The sequence below is a fragment of the Drosophila navojoa genome, chromosome 3 (genome assembly GCF_054131105.1).
Source record: "Drosophila navojoa isolate 15081-1374.11 chromosome 3, UAZ_NAV_1.0, whole genome shotgun sequence".
Classification (NCBI taxonomy): Eukaryota; Metazoa; Arthropoda; class Insecta; order Diptera; family Drosophilidae; genus Drosophila; species Drosophila navojoa.
In genome coordinates this window covers 7,857,401-7,882,389 of record NC_142891.1, presented here as the reverse complement: position 1 = coordinate 7,882,389, position 24,989 = coordinate 7,857,401, and the positions used below count along the sequence as shown (strand labels likewise).

Here is a 24,989-nt window from a genome sequence, read left to right as displayed (position 1 = left end):
ATTGTAGAAAATTATCAACATGAGAATTATTAAGTTGATTGTGATTTTACATACATACATATATAGTATATGTATAGTATATCCGCTGACATATGTGTACACTATGTACCATTGTTGTCTCGATATGCTCACTATATTCAGAATGAGCTCCTTGAGGGCAATGCTAATATCCTGAAACAAATACTAAATGCAACAATAAATAAACAAGTCAATCCACTCGTGTTTTACATTCACTATCATTTATCTATCAATATATTGATAAAAATTAAATTTGATTTTTTTTAAAAGATTAGGTGACGCAATTTCTAGTAGGACGACACGCAGCACACTTCACAGATGGTTTTGGTAGACAACATTGGGACAAATTCAGGTGGATGGTAGCGCCTCAGCTGGTGCAGACTTGTGACGATGATGATTTAATTGAGACTAGGGACAAAATGCAGCACATTTAACAGTTAGCATCGTTGACAAGATCTGCAAACATTGTTTTAGCCGAGGGCATTCTCATTTTCCAGTGCAGACTCTACGCCGCTTGTGGCGACAGCTCTTGGTAACTCTGCAAGCCTAGAGACAGATCACCTGATTATATATCTGAGTGGATTGCAGCTTGTCTGGCTAACTCACCTGGCGGCGATAGTAATCCTTCTTACATTCCGGCAGTCTACACCATGCTCGCGCTGCTTTCATGACCAACTCTTTGGGTTTGAGCCCGCAGTGCTTGCGGCGATAGGCCCGCAGGAAGTTCAAGTAGCCATTGTTTGTAATTGGGCCAGGTTTCTGGCATTTGACTCTCTTTGTGCAGCGTGGCCGGGGCTTCCGACAACAGGGCCTGGGCTTCGCGCAGCACCGCTTCTTGCGCTTCGGGCAGCACGGCTTCGGACAACAAGGCTTCGGGCAGCGTTTCCTTGGTTTAGGACAACACGGTTTAGGGCAACAAGGCTTCGGCTTGCGGCAGCGTGGCCTGGGCTTCGGGCAGCATGGTTTGGGTTTCGGGCAGCATGGCTTCGGCTTCGAGCATGGACTCGGTTGGGGGCAACATGGCTTCGGTTTCGGACAGCATGGACTCGGTGGGGGGCAGGCGGGTTTGGGGCAGCATGGCTTACGGCGACGCTTCTTAGGACAGCACGGTGTAGATGGGCAGCATGATTTCTTCTTCCGTTTCTTGGGACAACAACCGTCATCCAAGTCATCATCATCCGCATCATCCGCGTCATCAGAGTCTTTAGCGTCCTCAGCGTCCTCAGCGTCCTCAGCGTCCTCAGCGTCCTCATCGTCCTCAGAGTCCTCAGAGCCCTCAGAGTCCTCAGCGTCGTCCGCATCATCCGCATCATCCGCATCCTCCATGGTATCCATATCATCGACGTCATCCATGTCCTCGTCTTCATTCTCGCTGGCCTTATCACTGCCATTCTCGCTTTCTTTGCTGCTTTCATTTCCATCCTCGCAATCGACATTCATAAACCGATAGTTCCTCCGTTGAGATGGGGTCAGCCTGTTCCACATTTTGCCAACGGTTATTGCATCAGGTACGTCCAACCCACGTGCCTGCGCAGCATAATCTCGCATAAAGTTTACAAACCCATTGTTGGTCACGGGTCCTCTGAGAAAGCTCTTTTGAGCTAACAAAATCGCGCTATCGCCCATTTTCTGTTACAAAGAAAGTTTACAATAAATATTTTAATTAATCGAATTTGTTATTGAAAATGAATAAATCTAAAAGGCATAACAACTCTCTACCTCTCTCAGAGCAACTGTCCTAATATCACCTTACGATTGAAGAAGCAGATGCGTTAAGGAGTATGAAGAGGAGTGGCACAAAGAGGTATGGAATGTTTCCTATGAGTCCCCAGAAGTTGTTTTCTTTAGTTATATTAAAACTCTCCAAAAATATATTATATACATATATTATATTATATATAAATATTGCAGTAAATGCTGTTTACTTCAGTGGTATTTGGGTTGGAAAAGAATATATACAGTCAGTCCCAAAAGTATTCGTCCTAAGTGTCGTTACTCCTATATCTTCGACTATATATTTTGTTTTGCTATATTCAATTGATAGAATGTATTTATCTGCGGATGCATACTTGTTGCTTTTAATGAAACAATATAAAATAATGGCTGTCCCTTGAGCTGCTTTAACATATTGCTGACCAAATCAACGATTAAATGGAACAGAACAAATGTGCCATTGTAAGGCAATTAATGAGTAAAGCTTTGCCTCACAAAAGATTCCTCGATGAAGCTCTTATGCAGCTAATGGACCAAATTGTGAGAGTAAACATCCTATATCAAGAGAGAATCTGTCAGATGACTGCGAAAGGCAGAGAGGCGCACTTCAAGGCGTACAAAGAAAAAGTCGCTAAAGCCAAGTGGCCTGTAATGGAGCAACCTGCACTTGGAGAATATGTAGAGGGAAGCAGTGTATCAGGCAGCTAGTTGTAAGGGGCTTTATGCCTTTGATTAAGAAATTGACAAGCAGCGGCAGCATTTCCAGCTGAAGATGCGAGAGCTGGGCAAGAGCTGAAAGAGGAATTAACAGCACTGAGGGAGTCTGGCTGATGGCGCACAAAAGGTAAGTGCAGAGGGCGTTGAGCGATTATCATTAGCCGCCAGAATAGTTGCCATTTAGCACGCACAACGAGCAGCAGTGGCTACAGCAGCAGCAGCAGCAGCACCAGCAGCGGAGGCAATGCAACGTGCAGTTGCAACAATGTTTGAGTAATTGTTTGCTGTTGTAGCAGCAAAGGTAGCAGGAGCAGCAGGAGCAGCAGCTCGACAGATGCAACAAAATTTGCATGCATTGAGCCCTTTGGCCACCTAGCCCCCCACTCTGCTGTCAACTGTTGTTGCTGCTGCTGCTGTTGCTGCTGTCTGGTTTGCTGCACGTAGCCGTGCAGTGGCAGCAACTGCAGCAGTAATTGCAACAAACAATTAGCGTCACTTGGATTTATGTTTACGAGCGGCTGCCTCGACATTATCCCGGCAGAGCCAAAGCCCACACAGAGCAGCCCTCACATTAGCGTTGACGTTGCGTGCGTGTGCGAAGAGAGAGTTGCTTCAATCACAAACTCTTACTCAAAAAAAAAAAAAAAAAAAAAAAAAAAAAAAAAGGAAAAAAAAGAAGAGAGAGTTGCTTCAATCACCAACTTATACACAAAAAAAAAAAAAAATAAATAAAAATAAAATAAAAATTCTATATTCAATTTTCACTTTTATGTTACTTACCTATTTTTTGTTTTATAAATATTTTTCTTGATACAATTTATGTGCACATATACAAAATTTATTATACAAATTTCCAAATACAAACTAAAAGGATGTAAAATTAAAAAAAAAAACTAGTTGTTTATTTCACAAGCTGTGACTGAATACTGGACTATATGGAAAACGGATTCCGGTAGGTGCTGTGGGTCACTGATTGATAAAGCAGTGTGTACTATGTTTTTAGACTACTTACATTTTAGAACTAAACATGAACTGATTTCGTTATACCCTGTACTCACGGCAATGGGAGTTTAGGTTTACGATTTTGGTATGGCCATAAGCCGGAATCTCTGAGCAACGAAATTTAATATTCACAATTTTAATTTTAGAGATTAATGAAATATACTCTTCTTATCTTTAAATAGCTTATAGGCTTTTCTGAACATTCATCTTATTTCTTCTTTATAATCAGTGATGGTAACTAGGACTTTAGGCGTGTCTTAAATGCCATAAGTACTTGGAATTTCAGGTGTGGATTAATTATAGTTCCCCCGATTGGAGTCCATGCAAATGTTATAGCCTAAGCCCATTGAGAATACCAAATACGGCTATAATAAAACAGTTCTGTTACTTGATATGAGAATAATTTCTGTGGTATTTTTTGTTGCATTGGATTACATCACTCCGTGGTTTTTAAGGATATGGATCTCAAATGCAACATAAGAGGTTTTTGGGTACGCTTATCTTATTCTCATAAGCTTTAGATACTCAAGACTATAATCTATGCGTAATAGTTATAAGTAAGCTGTATAGCAATGTAGTTCTTAAAGCTACATATCGGGACGGTTATATACAGATAAGACGCTTAGTATGAATATCCTAACAAATATACATATATAGGACATTATAAATAAGTTTTCGATTTTGCTATCTTCTGATAAGTAAAACCAATTGAATGTATGTTTTTTTTAATTTTATTCGTGTGTGGTAGTGGACGTCTTAGTGTTAAAATTATGTCAACAATTAAAATAACAATGAATTTTGAAAAATATCCTCAGCAATGCAAGATCATCGAGCGTTCGGCTGGAAACTTGAATGCGCTTTGTGTGGCATTCGTTATGCGAGCTGCTTAATGTCGATGGTAAGGGGCACTGCCTCGAATGAACAGACGGTACAGATTTATATCCAACTAAACATAAATAGAACAGCGATTGATAGCTCGATTTGATGGCGATTAGAATTCTTCTTCTTCTTCATCAGGTATCAGTGGCTCGCAGCTTGTAATCATTACGGTTGTTTCTGTGCCCTCTTAATGCGCCCCCATTTGCAAATTAAGTTAGATTCAACATACTTGCAGCTTGCTTGCTCACCTTCGAAAGAAATCATTGATTTACTCTGCGTTTTCTCAAATATCAAGCCCATATCTTTTGATCTTTTGATCTGAAAATCGACCCAAGCTGCCATTCTGATTGCGCTGCGAGAAAAGTAAAATGGGAATTATTATTGTATATATCTCTGGGCAAATATATGTATGTATATCCCAATCTAGCCTTGAGTTGCCGCCAGCAAAGCCCGTTGATTTATGAATTGGACGCGATTGCAACATCAACGCCTCGGCCCAACCAAGCCAAGCCAAGGCAAGGCAAGGCAAGGCAAGGCAAGGCAAGGCAAGTCGAGCTAAGCCAGGCGCCAGCAAATGCTTGTAATGAATGTTGTTGCACCATGTAAATGACGTCATTACATGTCAGTGGGGCGTGGCCGGGCCGGCCAGCTGAAGGCGGCCTTACAGTAAATACGATAGCTCGCGCGCCTTGATATTTACCCAGCTAAAATGATTTTTATTTTATTTATTTTATTTTTTTTTCACTTACCTCAGTTACAGCATTTTTTCGAATTAAAGGGAAAGCATTTTAAAAGAAAAGTTCTGACTTAAAAAAAATATTATTCTTTCATAGGAAAACGTTTTGAACTATTCGTGTGTTGAATTGATACTAGAGCTTTACGAAAAACCCAATGCAAAGCTGTGCCAAGAGATGATTGATAAATCGTCGCCTGCTATGATAAGAGGAAAAAATTATATAAAAAGCCGAAATATATATGTGAAATGATGATAAATCATGAGCAATAAACCATGAATTACATATATATTGTCTATATTCTGATTCATTCAGATTTTCATCAGAGTCAGAGCTACCAACAGCTGTTAGAGCAGCACTCTTTGAGGACAGCAACAAAAAGTTTTTTAGTCGCCATAAAAACAACAGAAAGAAGCAACAGAAGAAGAGGCAGAAACTATTAGAAACTCGGTTCGTTTTGATTGGATTGAATTGGTTGGGCATTGTGGCTCGACTTCGGCTTCGGCTTCAGTGCGACGCCGGCGGATATAAGGAGCACATCCTGTGCGAGCGTGCCTTGGCCTCAGCCAGCGCTTAAATTATGTGTCTGCGCCTGCTAGAGAGAGAGAGAGAGAGAGAAAGAGAGAGAGTGTAGAAAAAACCTTTTCCACTTTTTACACTATGATGTTCTTTTTCTGATTTGATTCCTGCAGCTGTTTATTAAAATTGTAAGCCGTAGGCACTGCGATTAAGACACACACACACACACGCAGGGCTCGAAAGGATACTGGATACATGATTCAGTATTCAAGATTTCATGTATGCCAGCCGGTTTTCTATTATCTGTAAAATGTTATGATTTATTATATGCGGGTTCAAGTTTATGTTTGGGCCATAAATTGTCTGCCCCCAAGAGGGACGCAAAGGCGCTGCCGGTTCTTGGCCACAGTCAGAGACAGACTCAGCCTTTGGCTTCTCTCTCTCTCTCTCTTTCTCTCCTCCTACCGGCAACAGTTAAGCCAATTAATTGGCCTTAGATTTATTAGTTTTATTTTTTCACAACCCTTTTTGCCTGGCAACTCTTTAATAGTGAGCCGCGTATGTGTTTTGATTTATAGCGCGAACTATTTCAGCCGAAAACGGAAGTTTAGCTCCTTTGGCACGCACACAGCCACAGCCAGGTAATAATAGTACATGTGTGTGGGTGTGTGAGCCTCTGTGTGAGTGTGTGTTTGTTTGCCCGGAAGGCGTGGCATTTGCATATAAATAGATATGTCACCTAAAATATTAGATACATGCGAATTGCGGCGCTTAGCTGAGCCTTCGAGCCAAACAAGTTGTTGCGTGTTCACCCAGCAACAGCAGCAACAACAACAACAACAACAACAACCACACCTAGGGCAATAATAGTAGCAGCAGCAGTGTGAGTAAAGACAATGCCTTGACGGTTTTCCATTAAATTAGACTTAGTGTCAAATGTGACACCCAAAATGCTGCTGACACTCATCTTAGCCATTCATTGTATCTAAATTATTAACTAGGTCAAAAGGGAGCACGCGATCTTTTTTCTTTGTATTTTTTATTAAGAGTCCCGTAAAGAACTGTCACAGCTTGGCAGGTGACCCAAATGTGGGACGAGCAATTTATGGGATAAGTTGGCCTGTCGGATAAGTGCTTCATAATTGCAATGTCACGTCGTAAAACATGAAAAATATAAATAATTGCTATCTGTAAATGTTGAATTGAAAATGTATTTTTTTTATTTATTTAGTTTAACAACGAACCCAAATCAAATTGAAGAATGAAAAATTTGCTTAGACTCTGGCAATTCTTTTGTAATGTTATACCCCACATTATTTATATATGGGGAATTACTTATTCATTTCTAATTATGTGAGGTAGATTAAAAATAATATAAATTAACTTTCTAGATATTATTTAGACATTTTCTAATGTTGATTATGATATAAAACTTTTTTTTATGCATAATTCAAATTATTTTTTTTATTTCAAATTATTTCCATTATTTCTTTTTATTTCTCTGCGTATGTATTTAATATTAAATATATAAAAATATGAGATTATTTAATTTTGTGTGTGATATTGGAAAAATATCTTTAGCTTAATATTTTACAACTAGCTCATTTAATATTTTTATTTATTTTTTAACAGCTAACTTCATAATATAATATTATTTATTTATTTTTTTTTCTTTAAATTTATTTTGATAATTGTTAATTATAAATGGTGAAACATCTTCCATATTTTTAGTTCTATTATATACATTTTTTTTTTTTTTTTAATATTTTTATACCATACCATATTTATAATTATTAATACACAAAGACTTAATAGACTTTCCAAACATACTTAGTTATTGTAATTGAAATAAAGTTTGCTTTTTGTCTTGTCTGCCATTATGCAAAACCCTTTTTGTCCTTCATCTTATTGCACATAATTGAATTACGTTTTTTCTTGTCTATTTTCTGCACCTGTTATGCTTTTAGCTTTCAACACAAATGTCACATGTGTGCGAGTGCGTGTGTGTATGTGTGTGTGAGCGTAATGCATGCTCAATAGCTTAAATTATGCGTGCGTGTGGAATATGCAATTTGAATGTGAAATAGTTGACATTGGCCACACACGAGCAGAACCACAAAGCAGAAGCAGAGCGGAGCAGGAGCGGAGCAGGAGCAGGAGCAGGAGCAGGAGCAGAACCAGTGAAGAGCCGAGCAGAGGGAAGCAGAAGCAGTGCCGCGCGGCACGAGCCAATTGCACAAAATCAACGCAAAAACCTCAGCAACATTTAGCAGCGATGCATAAATCATGGCATACTTAACAGTGCACACGCACACACACACTACACACACACACTACACACATACACACTATACGCATATAAATTGGTTGGATGTCCTGCTGCGTAACTGGCTCGCGGTTGTTTTGATTTCGTTTGCAACCTTTAATTAGAAATATTGCCACATTCTAAATGAGCCGAGGCTACACACCGGGCCGCACCAAAAACAAATTAAATATTGAAAAACGGAATAATAATTATGATGGCAATCGAAATGGAGCGGGCTGGTGGTAGTGGGGGGAGATATGGGCAGGGGAAATTGCATTCGACCACAGTCGCATATATATTCATTTTTGCATTTATGCACAAAATTAACTAATTTAAGTGACATGCGAAATATTTGGTTGCATTTCGGTCAGCAGCTACAAAAACCAAACGACAAATTCGTGGCATTGCATTGAATTGCCCGCCAATCGAGTTATAATTGACTTAGTTCCTGAAATATAGAACAGCGTGTGCACATTCTGTATTCACTATTCCGTATTCAGTATTCAGTGCATCAAAACATGCTAAACAGATTCATGCTGCAGCCATCAATTACTAATCAAAATTGTATAAGTATGTTTTAATTGCCGGCGATTGATGTAGTAAATGTCATATACACAAATATAAACAACGATCCGTTGTGAGGTATTTATAATGCATACAATAATAATAATACCATATTTTTCTTAGTAATATATTTGTACAACAATATTGCAGCAGTTGCTGGAATTATAAATTATACATGTACCTCTGATTAATTCAATCAGACTTTCCATTCGATCATGTAATATCTCATACTCAGAAATACAAAAATATTTATTTTTGGCTATGTATGCTGAGCATCCAATGTGAATTAGTACTTGATATGACAGGTAAAACACATGAAAAGCTTGACTCCGAATCAACTTCTTGAAATGTTCTATGATGCTAGGAAAATATAAGTTAAAAAATAATTTTCATTATTTTTCGCCTATATTATTCAGTTTTTACAACTTGCTGAAAATATCAGTTGAAATGTTTATTAATTGAAATAAATATTTTAAGTTTATTATGATTTTATTTTTATTTTTAATTTAATTTAATTCTCTTAATACCATTATATTAATAAACAAGCTGGAATAATTTATATATACATATATTTTTTTATAATTAATATTTGCTCAAAATTATCCACAATTTCAGCTTTATTATTTATAACATATAAGGACATATAATCAGAGTATATGCGCTTTTAATTGACTTTAAACTAGTATTGCGATATGATAAATAATTCATTTTTATTTTTATTTTTTTTTTTTCATATTTTGTATTATTTTATTTAACATTTTTAGCATTTATTGTATTTCAAAATGCTAGCAAATAGCTTCATGAGCTACATTGGAATAGAATTTTCCAAGACAAGTTTCGTAGCCTGAGAGCAAGATGAATAGAGACTTGGCAATAAGAATGCCTTCATGACTCCAGCATGCTTCAGTTACGCAGGCAATGCAATGACTAACGATGGGCACGGCCACTTCAAGCTGGCAGACAGAACAATTTGCGCTCGTTGAGGCTGCGGCGTCTGAGCTGAGCTGCAGGTTAATTGAGTAAGAAATATGCTCACAATCCGGCATGGCATCTGAGCTATGAGACAATGCGGAGCAACAAAGCAATGCAGCTCAGCTGTGGGATGTTGTCTGCAAAAGAGGGCTAAGCGACATGGACTTAGTATCAATGCAATAGATGCTTTCGTTGCTTAGCAAATGGCCTACAAAACAGAAATTAACAAAAGAAATAAGAAATAAGCTCAACATTTGCTGTCTGAATGGCAATCAACCGAGAGAGCATATGGAAGACTACAACAAAACAAATACTAGAAAAATGCCAGCTAATAGCCAAAGTCTATTGTCATAGTTGGTTAGGTCGTGACCGGGGGCTACTCTCGAGAGACATTCCAATAACTGTACAACATCCGGTCGGGCCACACAATGGCAAAAACGTTTCCAATTTCAATGGCGAAATATTTCTATTTGAACATGAAAATATTTTTAGCAGCAGTTAATATGAGTGCACGTGTGCGTGTGTGCACGCGAATGTGAGTGTATCCGCGTGTGTGTGTGCGTGTGTGTGTATATATAGATCTAAACGACTTTTCACCTGGCAACGACGAGATAACACAATGGCAAAAAAAGTATAAGTTTAGCTTATGTGACTGAGCGACTCGACGGTACCCTAAGTACGAGGAAAAGCTCTTTATGTCATAAATATTATCTAAGGGACAATATTTTAAAAATACATTTATATGTCAAGGTAAAGGATCTCTTAGATAGAGTTCTACTAGAAGAAGTATATATAAGATATTAAATTTAAAGAAAACGAGATAATTTCGTCTTGCTGTTGAATTTTCTGAAATTATATTAAACTTTTTCGCATGTCACATACTCGTCCGTATAAGCAATATAGCCTATACAACCTCTCTGTTGAAAAATAAAGAAAAAGAATCTTAATCCACTCGCTTAGCAGGAAATTTTTGTCGCAGACAAAACTAAATATAGTAAAAGCGAAAACGAAGTGTTCAAACGAAGATTGAATCCACTATAAATATATATATATTTCTTAAATATTTATATGAAGTAAATTTATTAATTAAAAATCAAGTTTATTAAAAATATAAAAAATATGTATATTATATTAAATAAATTATTTATCTATAATAATAATTAACTCAATATATAAAATATCAACAATGTTTAATATGGGTTTAATTTGAGTCAGTGTCTTAAAATACTCTCCAATTCTTTATGCAAATATAATATAATAATAAGACAAATTTCCTAAATTCTTCATATTATCATAGAGCAGAAAGAGTATAGACAACCGACTAACAGAAACGACATACGATGCACTTACTTCTCGGCAGAGGTTGGCTGGGTCATGTGTGTCTACATACATATATGAATGGAGCCGGTGACGTATGCACTTGACTTGACTTGCACATTTGTGGCGAAAGGCAGTGAGACGAGGAAGAAGTCAATTCGAGCCACAGTCAAATCCAAAGAAAAATAGTTATTGTTAGGCAAGAGAAGAGATGAGCAGATATAGTGGATGGTGGAGGAAGGGAGGGAGGTAGGGAGAGAGAGGGAGAGAACAAGCAAGCAAACCTCTCTAACAAGTTGGCAGCAGTCAGTAAGTAGCTTTATTATGGGATTTTAAGTTATTACACCAGAAGAAGAAGAAGAATAATAAGAATGTAACGACAGAGAGAGAGAGAGAGAGAGAGAGAGAGAGAGAGAGAGAGAGAGAGAGAGAGCGAGAGCGAGAGCTGAGCGGGGGTATGAGTGCGTTGGCAAACAGGCAACTGGGTGCCATTGCGAGCCACTCACATGTGCAGTTCCTTACACTTGAATGAGAGAGGCTTACGAATATGTGATGATATGCACCCACAGCTGCAGAAGGCTGAGCATTTCTCAATATGTAGGTTTTCGATAGTTGTGAGTAATCAGGATTAGAATTTATGTTTGACTCTCGATGTGAGAGATTACTTCAGAGAATGTTGGCAAAATTTCATTCGTCTTACCTTGAAATTCACTCTAGATTAGTATTAATAAAAAAAAAAAACATCTTAATTCTCTATTAAATACATTTTAATTGCCCATTGTTTGCTAGCGGGGTTTTCGGAATTCTCCTCTTAAACGTAAGCTGAATAGCAGCTTGTTATTGTTTTCTTTTTTTCCACCAAGCCGATGCCAGTTGAGTTTTAATCCTCGAAAATCTGTAGCCTAACGAAATTGCACCGCCTCACTGCACAGAGTTTGAGAAATTGCCAAGAGCTGGCCAAGCAGACCAGCCAATAGTTAATCCTGCCCGCAGCTATTATTATTATGGCATTTCTCTCTTCCGAATATTGCTATTGATGTTGCGGGCTTAGCCGCAAACCAACTGAATTTGCAGTTCATTTTGTCTGTAGTCTTCACTACACTGAGGTATTCTGGTTGTCTTCGGTAGAGGCAAGAGTGAAAGCCTCGCATAAGAAACTACCTTATATTGGGGGAAATTTTCCACGATATCATTATATTATCTATACAATAATTAAAGAATTATACAATTACAATGTCTATTCAAAATTAAAGACAGTGCTTTATGTTGTTATTTATATATATTTTATTATTATATTATAGACATTAATACTAGCTAAAATAAATAAATTAAGGAAATAATATTTTATTTATCTTATTATATATAACCAATCAAAAAATAATATAATAATTTATAAGAAAAATACTGAAACTGTTAAGGAGAAGTTTTATATATTTAATTTAATTTGATTTATAAATTCGATTTAATCTTTGTATACACTTTTATCATATTTTAAACAATTTGCATTGTAATTTATTTTAATTATATATATGAATCTCATATAATAATAATCTCATTGATCAGATAATATAGATTTTTTTCTTATTAATTATTATTTAATTAATTTTTTAATTAAACTCAAATTCTATTAATTGAACGAACATCAACTTCCCTCTGTAGTCCACTAATTATGTTACATTTCTTTTGAAGCTCAACTCCTGCATATAGATAGGTATCTATAAATAAATATGTATGAGCGTGTATAAGTAAAGGATATTCCCCTGCTTCACTTTGTTCTCCTTTGCAGGTTATTATTATGATTTTCCCTTTTATGTGCTGTGTGGCCTCAACCTATTCTATTTTCTGTTTCATATATATTCTTTTTTCGGCTTCCTGCTTTATATTTTCTTTATTTGTATGGCCTGTAGGCAAGGTGCCTGCTGCTCTAAACCTGTGTTCTTTGTTGTTGTTGTTGTTGCTGTTATTATTTTGAAGCGCTGTGCGTTGCCTTTTCCGACTTATCGACATAATTATCTTAAAAAATATGAAATTATATATCGCGCATAAAAAATGCCAACATAAAGAGAGGCAGCAGGAGTAGCAGGAGCAGGAGCGGGAGTTGGAGCTCCCTTGAAGAGCCAAGCGAAAAGGAAAGTTCAAGACGAGTGCTAGCCACGCCCCCAGCGCCCTTTGATTATGTGGCCGTGATAGCAGGGCTGGGTCGTTGTTGCTGCTGTTCTTGTTGTTGTTGTTGTTGCTGCTGTTGCTGTTGCTGTCCTTGTAAGCTGGAAGAAAGTTAAGGAAACTGGCAAGCACTTCTCATTAGAATGCTCACAGCGCAGATTTGACAAGGCAGCTCGGCTAAATGCAGGTAACGTTTTTCACTTTCCCACACCTACAGCTCTATGTGTGCGTGTGTGTGTGTGTGCCTGCCTCGTCCTGTACGCACAGTCACGCAATTTCCCTTTTCGTGCCCTACAATTGCCGTGGCTGTTGTTGTTACAGCTGCGCATTTTTAAACAAGATTAAAGCGCGCACGTCGCCAGGTTGGTAAAGAAAAAACCTCTCGTGACAGGAGACGGCCGGAGTGGGGAGGGGGGGTGTAAAAAGAAACGGAGATGAAATATTGTTAAAGACACAGGACACAGGAGTGTAGCAGGATTTGCTGACGGCAATTTGTTGACTTGACTGCAAATGTGTCGCATCTTAATGCGTTCTTATTAAATATTTGAGAGTAGCAACAACAGCAACAACAATAACAACAACAGCAACGAAATAGAAATTTGTAAAACATTTTGAACTAGAATTCATGAGAAAATATATATTGCCTAATTGTGTGGCAACATTTTTGTTAAGAAATTAAGAATTTCAGATTCCATTGAATTCTTGAATTAGTTTAATAAAGAGAACAGCAAAAATATGACAAATTAAAATTGGTGAAAAGTCTCAACGTCAAAAATTGTTGGCAGATAAAAATATATTGAATTCACATAATTCATAAAATATTTATAAATACAGTAAAATATTTTGTGTTATTCATTTCAAGCTCAAACTATGAACTCGTATGTGCTTGGCCTCCTATAAAGCTTTCATTTTATTTATATATTAAACAGAAGTTTCAAACAATTCGTGAATTTTTTATATGTACTATATTTCATTCATATTATATTTATATTTTAGCCAGGACTGCTTGATCTGAGCCAGCTAAAGTAACTCAATTTCATTGTATTTAAAATGTCAATGTTGTCAAGCCAATACAACAAATTGATTTTATATAGTATGTCAAACATTGTGGGCGTAAATTCGTTGAAAATTCGCATTAACTTGGCGTGTCTATATGCTTTATACATATAGGTTGCTTAAACCAATATACACATAATGTATAATGAAAAGGTTGCCTCCATTGAAATAATTAAGCAACAAAAAATGTCGTAGGTGTGCATTTCATTGATGACCTAAAAGGACGTGTTATGCAACTTTATATAAATATATATGTATTTGAATGTAGTACATTTATACATATATGTATATCTATATATGATTTTTTTTCTCACTTAATTTGCATTTTTGCCGTCTGCTGCGCAATAAATTCGTTTAATGAAGTTTAAAATCGGTTGGACAAATTAATGTAAAGAGAAAGCGCAGCAGACTCTGAATGATACCAATCGAAAATACCCTGTAGATATATGACTGAATAATGCTGATGATGAATGCTCATTAGCATTCATTATTCATTATTCATTAATAATAATAATAAATATATCAAAAATATATAAGAACAAATATATAAATTTATCATGGCATCAAAGGCAATCTATGAGCACAATTGAGCATACCCCTTTCTGCTAAGGTATTTAAATAGTGAGCGCGCGCATTAACTGGTAATGGGCGTTTCGCTATGGGCGTGACAACCTACGTGACACTGCGCCCATACATTAAATGTAATTATTTCTTTAATTAAAATATTTAGCGCAACAGCAAAAATAAGAATGAGAGCAGCGAAAAAAAAAAAAAAACAACTTTGACAGTTATTTTTTCTGTTGTCGTTGGATTTAACTGTAAACTCTTGTGCATAAAGTTAAATAATTCCCATTAATTGAAATCATTAAAAATATGACTGTCTATCTGTAAAAATCAATCTGCTTTGCGTATTCATTATGCATCAGAATGTTCAATGAACAGAAAATGTTTTTCTTTGAGTTTGTTGAATAAAGTAACAAAGAAAATATATAATTAAGTATTTTATGTATTTAATGAATTATGTTTAAGCATTAATCTTACATATAAGTACATAAGTCACTTTTCATGGGCTGCTTAAATCTCTTTTCAGTTCCCTCGATGCGAACACGTGGACATTCTTAGATTCTCCACCTTATCAATTGTTAAGGGAAGTCGGCTAACTAGATTCCCACGAGCTTTATCTGCTCTCCACAACACCTTTAGGGTTTCCGCTTGGCATCTGGGCACTCAACAGTAAATCAAATACAAAATACCGGCACGTGCGTGCCACAGTCACAGAGCAAGTCAGTTGCCTTGACCTAAGCTTAATCAGAAAACTTGCTTTCGTCTCGTTGGTCTTTTCTTGGGAGTGTGGGTGAGGGGGAGAGACGGGGGGCATCGAAAGGCCGCAGAACTTATGACAAAGCAGTTTGCAAATCCAATTGATAAATTTTTTAAGTTAAATATGGCCATGATAGAAGGTTCTTAACGGCGACCATCCTTTCAGCTTCCAGCCGCTTCGACTGTAGCCAGCTATAAATCACAGGCCCAAAAGCAGCTCCGGCTCTAGCTCACAACTTCGACTCCTGTTGCTGCTGCTGGGGTTGTTCCTTGTTCTGTTTTGTGCCACTCTAATCGCATTAAAATCTAAACGGCAAAATCTTTACTACGTGTTCTTGTTAACTTTTACCAGGCTCAGGCGAAAGTGGAAGCGACTCGCTTAACAGCAGCTACTATTGGGTCTGGTCATGAATAGAATATGATAACTATATTATGCAGTTAATAGAGCACCGAACTAAGAATATGCTCTTTTTATACTTTTATAACAGTGAGAGTTATAAGAATGTGAAGTAATTTTCAATATTGATTATTTCGAAATGAAATTTTAATGTTATATATATTATATAAATAATTAATGTTTATTAAGAAATATATTGATCTTCATTTCATTTCATTTTGTCCTTTAGTTATTTTTTTTTTTTTTTATTATTATATACAATTATGATTTCATAGAGTCCTGTTACTTATCGACAGAATAATTGAAAAAAAAAAAAAAAACAAAATTAAACATATATACAAATTTCGAATCATACATAAAATGTATATATTTTTATTTTTATATCCATATAGTTTTAATAATAAAAAATTAAAATAAATGAAACATTTTCTGGTAAAAATAAAACACCATTTTTTTTTTTTTTAAATTTAAATAATTAATATTCCAACTACTTATTGAAATATAAAATTAAATAATTATGTCTAATTAAATTAAATAATAAATATTTTATATGTTTAAATTCAAAAAATTTTAAATAATATGATTTGAAAATATATACTAATTTTTTTTTTTTCAAACAATTAAATATAATTAAATAAATTTTATATTTTAAATGTTTTTAGATTTACATTGCAGTAGTATTTGTCCGTCAGTCGACAATATTTTAATGCATAGATATTTTATATGCCTCAAACTCTCCGGGTTTTCTTTTCCCTGCATATTGTTTTCAGTTTGATAATTTGTTTTTAATTTTCACGTGAAACTTGGGCAAATTATTTACTTATGTTGGCTGCTGTAAAAATATTGATGTATTTAGAGCTGTTGCCAACAGTGAGCACTAAAAGTTTTGCAACAGGCGCAAATTTAATTTAAATTTGTTTTTCAGTTTGTCACCAAAGAGCGAGTGTGAGGAAGAGAAGGATAGCGTAAAAATGACCCCGAGAATGAGAAGGAGATGGGAGAGTTAGTTAAGGTGCGGGCGGTTGGTAAATGGATTTTCTTTTATTTCTGTATGTTTGTTGCTCCAGACTTTCAGACCAACAGCCGCTAGCCCTGGGGGGTTAAGAACTTTGAACTTGCCGCAACTTTCTGGTCGAGGGTTGTTTTCCCGTTTTCCCCCATTTTACGTTTCCTCAACGCTGCCCCAGTCCAGCGCAGCAGCATCGGTTGCTGGTTGCCGCATGTGACATCGTTTGATTGCTCATGAAATCGATCGATTGTCGGAACGTGTTGATTGTATTGTTGCCATTGCTGTTGTTGTTGTTGTTGTTGCGATTGTTGTTGCTGTTATTGTTGGTCCCCCGCAAAAGCGAAAAGGTCAAAAGTTTCAGCTCGTAAAATTTGGCATACAAAATGAAGTCCCGGCTTTATGATGAAATTATTTAAATACGCTGCAGCAGCAGCAGCATCAGCATCGGCGTCAACATCAGCCGCTGGAGCAGCAGATGGTCATTAAAAATGCATGCAAAGCTCCCTTGGGGTGGTTGGCTTCTACACCACCAGCCGCAGCCTCTGCTTGGCCGACTCCCCACTCATTTGCCAAGAGTGTGTGGCCCAGTTTTGTGTGCATGATTAATCACAGCCATAACTGATATGATATGATTGGAGCCACTTTCGTGCCGTGATTCTGTGATTTGTGCAACTGTTCGCATTAAAATCATATTGATAGGCTCCCCCACTCCGCCTCCGTCTCGCTCACGCTCACTTGCCCCAAATGATGGATGCCCCATTTGGCAGCAGAGCTTGTCCCATGCACTGAAATACTCGCATACTCGAATACTCGGATACTCGCACACTCGGATACTCGGATACTCGATACTCGACACACGACACTCGCTCTTCGTTCCATTCACTAATTAGAGTGACACCCAAGTGTCAACGACATTTCAGGATTGTGCGAGTTCCATTGAGCAGTTGGGCGTGCCGCTGTCGTCACATGTTGCTCTGCTCCTTAGCAGGAGTCGGGCAGCTGAGTGGTTAGCTAGAGTGATTGATTGATTGTTGATTCTCAAATGCTGAAGCGCTTAGATATGCCAAGCACTGTACTGATAGCTAGCTGACTTGGCAAATGATCGAAATTAATTAAATGTGTCATCAATTGAATGGATTTTAAAGCAAAATAAATTGATATATAAATATATTTAATAAAACCATATACATAATGCATATTACACATATAAACAATAATATAGATAAAAATATCAAACAATTAATATTAATATTATATATTACTCAGTTATTACACTCAGATAAACAATATTTAAACTATATAGTTAAATAGAAATAAAATCCAATATTAATATTATATATTGTATTTAAATCATATTACAGTTTATTAATGCTATGCTTATACATATATATGAACCTTTTCACTGTTGTATTCTGTGCATGTGTTCAATATGCCAATTGGATTCGCATTAGAGCTCGAACAAATTTCGATTCTATTAGCCACCGCCCCATTCGCCCTAGAAAAAACTAACATTTTGGCATCATTAGCTAAAACACTTTGCCTTCGAGTGTGATAAATGCACAAAAACTGTTGGCAAATGGCGTCAAACATTTTTGTGGCGCCTCCAAACGGCTCATTTTGTGCGTATGTGTGTGTGCGTGTGCTTGTTTGATATTAGGCTCCGCTTTTGTTCCGCGATTGTGGCTTCCTCATTTCTGCCTAGTCGAGCTTTGTAAACAGGCCACAAATTAATTGATTGTACATCATTTATAAGGCACGCGCTTGCCTCCTCCCGCCCCACATGCTGGCCAATGTTGTGTAGTGCAAACAAAAGGAAAAAATGAAAAAGTTGCGTATACGCCATGTGCCACAGCCGAGCATAAAAGTAAATCAAAACTCAACGCTCAATTGCTATGCAAAGTACACGTAAATATAATTTACTTGAGCAATTTTGTGTGCCGTTTCATTGGCTTCCACTGCTCCAGCTACTTCCATCAAATACTGTGCTTCTCTAGCTTCCTGCTCGGCTTTGACTGTTCGGCGAAAATGTCAAAAAATCGACACAAACGAAAATTTCTCACACATTTTTATGGCCGCCGTTGCCAATGCTCTTTGAGTATTTCAAATCTAATTTATGACATTGAATCAATTTCAAGAGCGTGTCGTGTGTGTGTGTATGATTTTGTTGTTGTTGTTGTGGTTGTGTTTTCTTTTCTTTTTTTTTTTTCATTGCGGTCAACAACAATTTTTCATATTTTGTGCGAATTTTCTTTTTGCTTTCTTTTTTTTCAATTTTTTTTACGCTTTGCCTTTTGGTTTCGACCTGGTTGGAAGCTCTCGTTTGATGTCTGCTGTCGTTGGCAAGAAATCGCATCCCAGCTTTTGCCGTTCGTCCCACTCTATTTATTTCTTTTTATTTTCTATTTCTCTCTCTCCTGTTTTGATTTTTTTTTCTTTTTAGTTTTGTGGGACTTGGATGTTTTTGGCTATCGTTGGTCGTTGGCCCTTCGCTCCAATGCCAAATTGAAAATTGATGAATGTCCTTGATTGAATTTGATAGGTGCCAAGCACTCAGTGCGGCTATTAATCTCCGCGTAACTTATGATCTGCCAAATGCCCATCGCCACCGACTGCTTCTTATTATTTTCGATGTTGGTTTGTGTGCGTGTGTTTTAGTCTGTTTTAGCTGACACTTTAAGCAGACTAGAGTATGATGAGCATGTGATTGGGTATGTGCTGGTAGCTGGTAAAATTGTTATTTTATGGCCATTATGTTTGGGGTGACTGAAGAACTCACAGAGGATTGCTTAAAGTATGTATTCTTAATCAGTATGAACTCCTAATTCGATTCGATTGTCGCTTCATTCATTCTCCTAAATGTATATTAGGTTTATAAGAATAAAAAAAGGCCTTCATCTATGCGTCTTGTTGCACTGCTGGTTTGGCATTTTACATGTAAATCCTATACTAATAGAATATTTTCCCAAAGAGAGAGAAAGGGAGAGAGATAGCAGAGATATTGGAGAGAGTCACAGCAATTTTGAGCGTAGAGAGCCTAGAAAGAGTATATTTAATTTGAATATTACCTTCTATAATATTTTATGCATGCAGTTTACTTTGAATGCATTGAGGTTAGAGAACCTCTCATTAATTTATCTCTAAAAATCTTTGCTATCTCTAATATGTAATTATTCTGCGGTATATCTTAAACTCATATGATCGGAATTTTCTATATATAATATAATGCATTAATATTTTACTGGCAATCTATTACAATAAAATCCTCCTATTTCTCTCTTGGCTCCCCTTCCTCGTGGTCTAGCTTCTGCCACACTTAAAAGAGATATTTAAGCAATAAAAACGCTACTTTCTAGTATACGAAACTCTAACATTTTCTTAGGCAAGCTGCTGTATAATTAATATAATATTATACATTTAGATTTATATCTAAAATAGAGCATATCGTTATTTTTATATTCCAACTTTACTTGTCTTGCATTAATTCCTCTCGCAATTACATCGCTCAGAGTTTGCTGTTGGGCTTTAAATATTCTTGAGAGTTGTCGACAATTAGACATGTTGGGCACGTCAGGTTTCAATGGCAACGATTGGTTCGTTGGGCGGCAGTCACGTGCCGCAGATATTGAAAATTGAATCGGTGCCATTAATGCGCACAAATCTTGACTTTAGCTAACGTCAATGCGATAATGGAAGCAGCGGCAGCAAAAGCTGCTTTACCTGTTTGATGTGCACAGTAGTGGGTGGGGTGGGGTGGGGTGGTTCAGGTGTTGAGACATTGGAGCGACAGATGGCGGAATCTGCTTTGAATTTTTCAACATTTCCGCTTATTATTTTACGTGTCGGATTTGCGTGTCACGCAGCTCCATGCAATGCAACATATATTACAGATAGAACGGCTGGCTGGCGACTGCTGTTACGCGGGCAGTCTTATATATTTATTCTTGTTAGTACACAGCTAGGTATTTGGCATTAAATGCCAGCATTTATGCAGTGCTCATGTTTATGCAAATTAAAATATGTGCATTCGTATTCAATAAACTTTTAACACAAATTATTTGCATATTGTGGCAATAGTCCAATTTAAATTCAATTTTTATTAGCGCATTTAAACAAACTATAAATTGCAATTCTAACTGGATATATAGCTTTGGTACTTAATTAGCATAAAAATTCAATAAACTGATTTAAAAAAAAAAAAAGACTATTAAATGAAGAATTTATTTAAATAATTGGTCTGCTTAATAATGCAGTTAGGTTTAACGATTGCCATTAAGTTAATACAATACGTAAATAATCGTTATAGTGAGTGTGAGCTAATCTAGAATCGCTGCAGCTACGGTTGGAGTATTTATATAAAGGCACATTAAATGAGAGATGAATTTGTAATAAAATAGAGATATGTAAGAATCAAGTTGGTTCATCCATGCTATGCCATACAGTCAGAAAATGATCTATAATATTCCATAGAGTTCAAACTTCTTTTCTGATAATTAATTATTAATAATTAATTATTAATCAATTATTTTTGATTGTATATATATGTTGCTTTAATATAAGACCTCTTTAGAATTTTAATAATTTTCAATATTTTATCTTTAAACAAAATGTTTTTGATTTCCAATGAAATTATCTGTGAAAATGTTTGTTCTGCTTCTGCTAAATTGCATGTAGTTTTATATTTTGTTTAAAAATATATTTTAGCAAGTGCTTCTTGCTTTGGCCAATTTTACCAGTTCAAACGCTTTGTTTTACTTTATCTACGAAATATATAAATATTTACATAAGCAAAACAAACAAACCGAAATTTCTAAGCAACAATATTGCTCTATACAACGCTCGCTCTCGCTCTCTGTCTCTGTCTCTTCTTGCGCTTTGTGAGTAAGCGAGAGCGAGAGGGAAAGACAGATGGAAAGAGACAGGGAGAGAGTGTTGCCCAACGTTTTTATGACTGCAGTAACTTTGCGCCATAAAATAGGATTTCCTACTGAGCCTATTCACAACTTTTCGCATTAGACTTAAGCGCAAAGCTCGCCGCCAGCTTCCGTAGTAAACCCCACTGCATTCCCCTCTGGTCTTCCTCAGAAAAAGGGGTCAACCCGTGGCAATTGCAAAGACAGCAGCGCCAAGCGTTTTGCTTTCTAGCCCCCACACACACACACGCACATACACACAGACACTCACATGGTAATAAAAAACCTATACACATGTGAAATGCTAGCGGGATTTATGGACGTCGCGAATTCACATTCACAGCGCAACTCCCTGCGTTCAGCAACCGCTGCGCCCCGCACGGCCACGCCTTCTGGCCCACACACGTCTTGCGGGCCAGCTCCTAGCCAAAGTTTTGTGTTTTCTCTGTATTTTTCGTTCCTTTTTATTTGTTTATGGCTGTTGTTTTTTTTTTTTTATTATTTTGTGTTGTTTTTAATAACCAGTCAGATAGCGAAAAGAACCATCAGCCGCTTGTGGTCGTCAGCGCTGCGGTTAGCTCCTTTTTAAAATAATAAAAAATAAAACAAAAACAAACCAGAAAAACATTAAAAATATTTTTAGTGCAAAGAAATTATGGCACTGAGCTGCAAAATATAGTTTTAAAAAATATTTAGAACTTACTTGGGCTCCTGAACTAAATTAATTTATCAAAGTTACTTTGAAATATGAAAAAAAAAAATATGAAATATGAAATATGAAGTAATATATAAAATATAAAATATAAAATAAAATATAATATATATAATATTTATAAAATGCTTTTTAAATATAATATTTTATTTATTTAAAATATATGTTTATTTATTAATTTACTTATTTTTAATATTTCAACGATTATAATAAAGCCCAAGAAATTGTGTAATACATTTCTTTTATGATATTTATCACAGAATTATAAATACATTTTTATATTTGTTTGTTTTTGTTTTTCATTTTTTTTTTTTTTTCAAATTTGCTAGCAAAAATAGTTTCCAAACTGTTTTAAAATCACATCAATTTTATTTTCTCTTTAACTCAAAAATTTGCAATAATAATCTGGCTGGACAGTGTGCTCGTTTTTATTTTTTCAATGTTTTTAGTGTCGCTGCGTGTGACGTTGACTTTTATGAGCGTTAACAAAAGCATTTTAATTAAATAAATTCGTGCAGAAACAATTTGGTGTATTTGAAAATGTGTTTTATGCGAACGGAACGCATATAAAAAAGGGAAACGCATGAAACGTGTTTCGGTCAGAATATTGCGTTGAAAACTGATGCAAAGCAAATGAAAAAAAAACAACAGCAACAACAGCAACAGCAACAAAATCAAGAATAAAACAAAGGCTTTAATCCAATGGCAGCCCAAACATTAAGCATTTTTCCAACAGACGAATAAATCAACATCGATAATATCCTGCGTCCTTTTTCTTTATAATAAAAATGCTTTATATGTATGTATATGCGACGATAGCAGCTCCGCTTCGACAGCGACTCTGCCTCCGCCTCCGCCTCCGACTCCGGCTGTGGCTCGAGTCGAGTTGGGCAAATCCCAATAAATTGAAAAACAAAATCATTCAATTCAATGGCAGCAAATCAGGCGTAGGCGAGAGCGCGTCCCATAAAAAGGGTTGAGTAGGTGGGCCAGAGGCGTGGGGCATGGGGCGTGCGGCATGAGGCGTGGTATTGGTGTTGAAGGGGAATTTCTCTGCATGGCATGCTACAAATAAGACATCAAGCCTCAAAAGGCAGGGCGATGGCGTATAAAGCTTTTCTCGCTCTGGCAGAAAATTTACCCAAAAAGAAAAAAATATATATATAAAGACATGTTTTTAAGAACTCTTTTACTTTGGATAAATGTCAGCAAATATTCTAGTTATACTATAATATTATTATTTATTATCATTTTTTATTGTTTTTTCATAGCTCTGATATTTATATATATTTTCTTTAAATATTCTTTTAGTTCTATAATATTTTTATTTTTTTTTTTTTTTAAATATGTATTTTATATTTATACATATTTTCAGTAAATATTTTTTAGACTTATAATTTGTATATTTTTTTTTTTAATATTTTATATTAACATATATTTTATATAAATATTTTTCTACTTTTATAATTTTGTTATTAAAATTTTTTTTTAAATTTATTTTGTATTTATATATATTTTCTATAAATATTCTTTTAGTACTATTTTTTTAGTATTATTATTTTTTTATATTTTTTTTATGTTTACATATATTCAGTTAGTGTTCAAATCGAATAATTTTGATTCTAAATATTCGCTGAAGCTCCAGTTTGCCTCATTTTCGCACAAGCATCTTTCATTAATTTAACTTTTGAACAAATTCGAACAAATTCGCACAAATTCGAGCAAATGCGAGCAAATAATACCTGGCCGTAATTGTGGTTAGACTTGACCTTTTAAGCCGACGGCTTGCATTTACCTTTTGGGCTTTCAGGGTCGCGCCTGGTGCAAAGGTCATCAATGTCGTCGTCAAAGTTTTCGTCAAGTCACGGGCCAAAAGTTTGCCATAAAGTTAAGCAGCAAACAAATACTGCTCCTGCTGCTGCCGCTTCTGCTGCTTCTCCTGCTGGCTGGCTGGCTGGTAGGCAGGCGCGTTGTCCAAAAATGAACAAAGAAACTAATTGACTTGGATTAACGCTTCGGCATTCGCTCATAAATCTTTCAATCGAGGGGCGAACGCGGGTCATACAATTTTCTTTTCAAGGTTGTCCACGCTTAAACTTTTCCAGCTCGGCCACAAAATTTTCAAATTACGCATACGCCATGTGTGGCTGGCTCTGCATGTGCTGCTGGGCTGTGCGCTTTAAGTTGCTTACAAAATCAATAGGCAAGCGAACCGAATACGCCCCGCCCCCTCCAGCAACCGGCATTGCCCCATTGCTGGCCTTTGCCATCTCTCAGTGCACGTATCCGTTTTCGTATACGATTTTCCTGCAAACGCTGGCAAAAATTTATTGTGTGTGAAAATGTGTTGACTTCAACTCAAAAGTTCTCACTCCACCTCACGCTCTCTCTATCTGTCTCTTTCCTTCGCTTGCTCGCTCTCGTTCTCTTGGTATGTCTTACGGCTGCCAAGTTGGATTTATATCTGTGTCTTTCGCTCATTGTTTGGTCAAGTTATCGTGCGTGGCGCTTTATGTGCTCTTCGCCCGCTTCTGCTTAATATTGCAAAGTGATTTTCGCATTTTCACAGAGCACCAGCACAGAGCTCGACTCGACTCGACGCGACTCGACTCGTGTCGAGCAGTCCACAGATTTATGGCCGCCTTTGATGTATGTTTATCCCTTTTCCTGACTCTGCGTTTC

General features: G+C 36.4%; 1 protein-coding gene and 1 long non-coding RNA gene across 2 annotated transcripts; both read right to left on the bottom strand.

Annotated features, from left to right (window-relative positions):
- Nucleotides 1–217: 217 nt before the first annotated feature.
- LOC115563278 (uncharacterized) lies at nucleotides 218–3,388 on the bottom strand. Its single transcript, XM_089257853.1, has 3 exons — nucleotides 3,229–3,388; nucleotides 625–1,647; nucleotides 218–564 (listed from the first exon to the last, which is right to left on the bottom strand). The coding sequence occupies exons 2-3, from the start codon at nucleotides 1,642–1,644 to the stop codon at nucleotides 505–507; spliced, it is 1,080 nt and encodes a 359-aa protein (XP_089113979.1). The 5' UTR covers nucleotides 1,645–1,647; nucleotides 3,229–3,388; the 3' UTR covers nucleotides 218–504.
- An 812-nt stretch (nucleotides 3,389–4,200) lies between these two features.
- Nucleotides 4,201–5,258, bottom strand: LOC149091668 (uncharacterized). The gene is made up of 2 exons (XR_016196588.1): nucleotides 5,079–5,258; nucleotides 4,201–4,681 (listed from the first exon to the last, which is right to left on the bottom strand). It is a non-coding gene; the product is annotated as an uncharacterized LOC149091668 (long non-coding RNA).
- Between the last annotated feature and the right edge of the window lie 19,731 nt (nucleotides 5,259–24,989).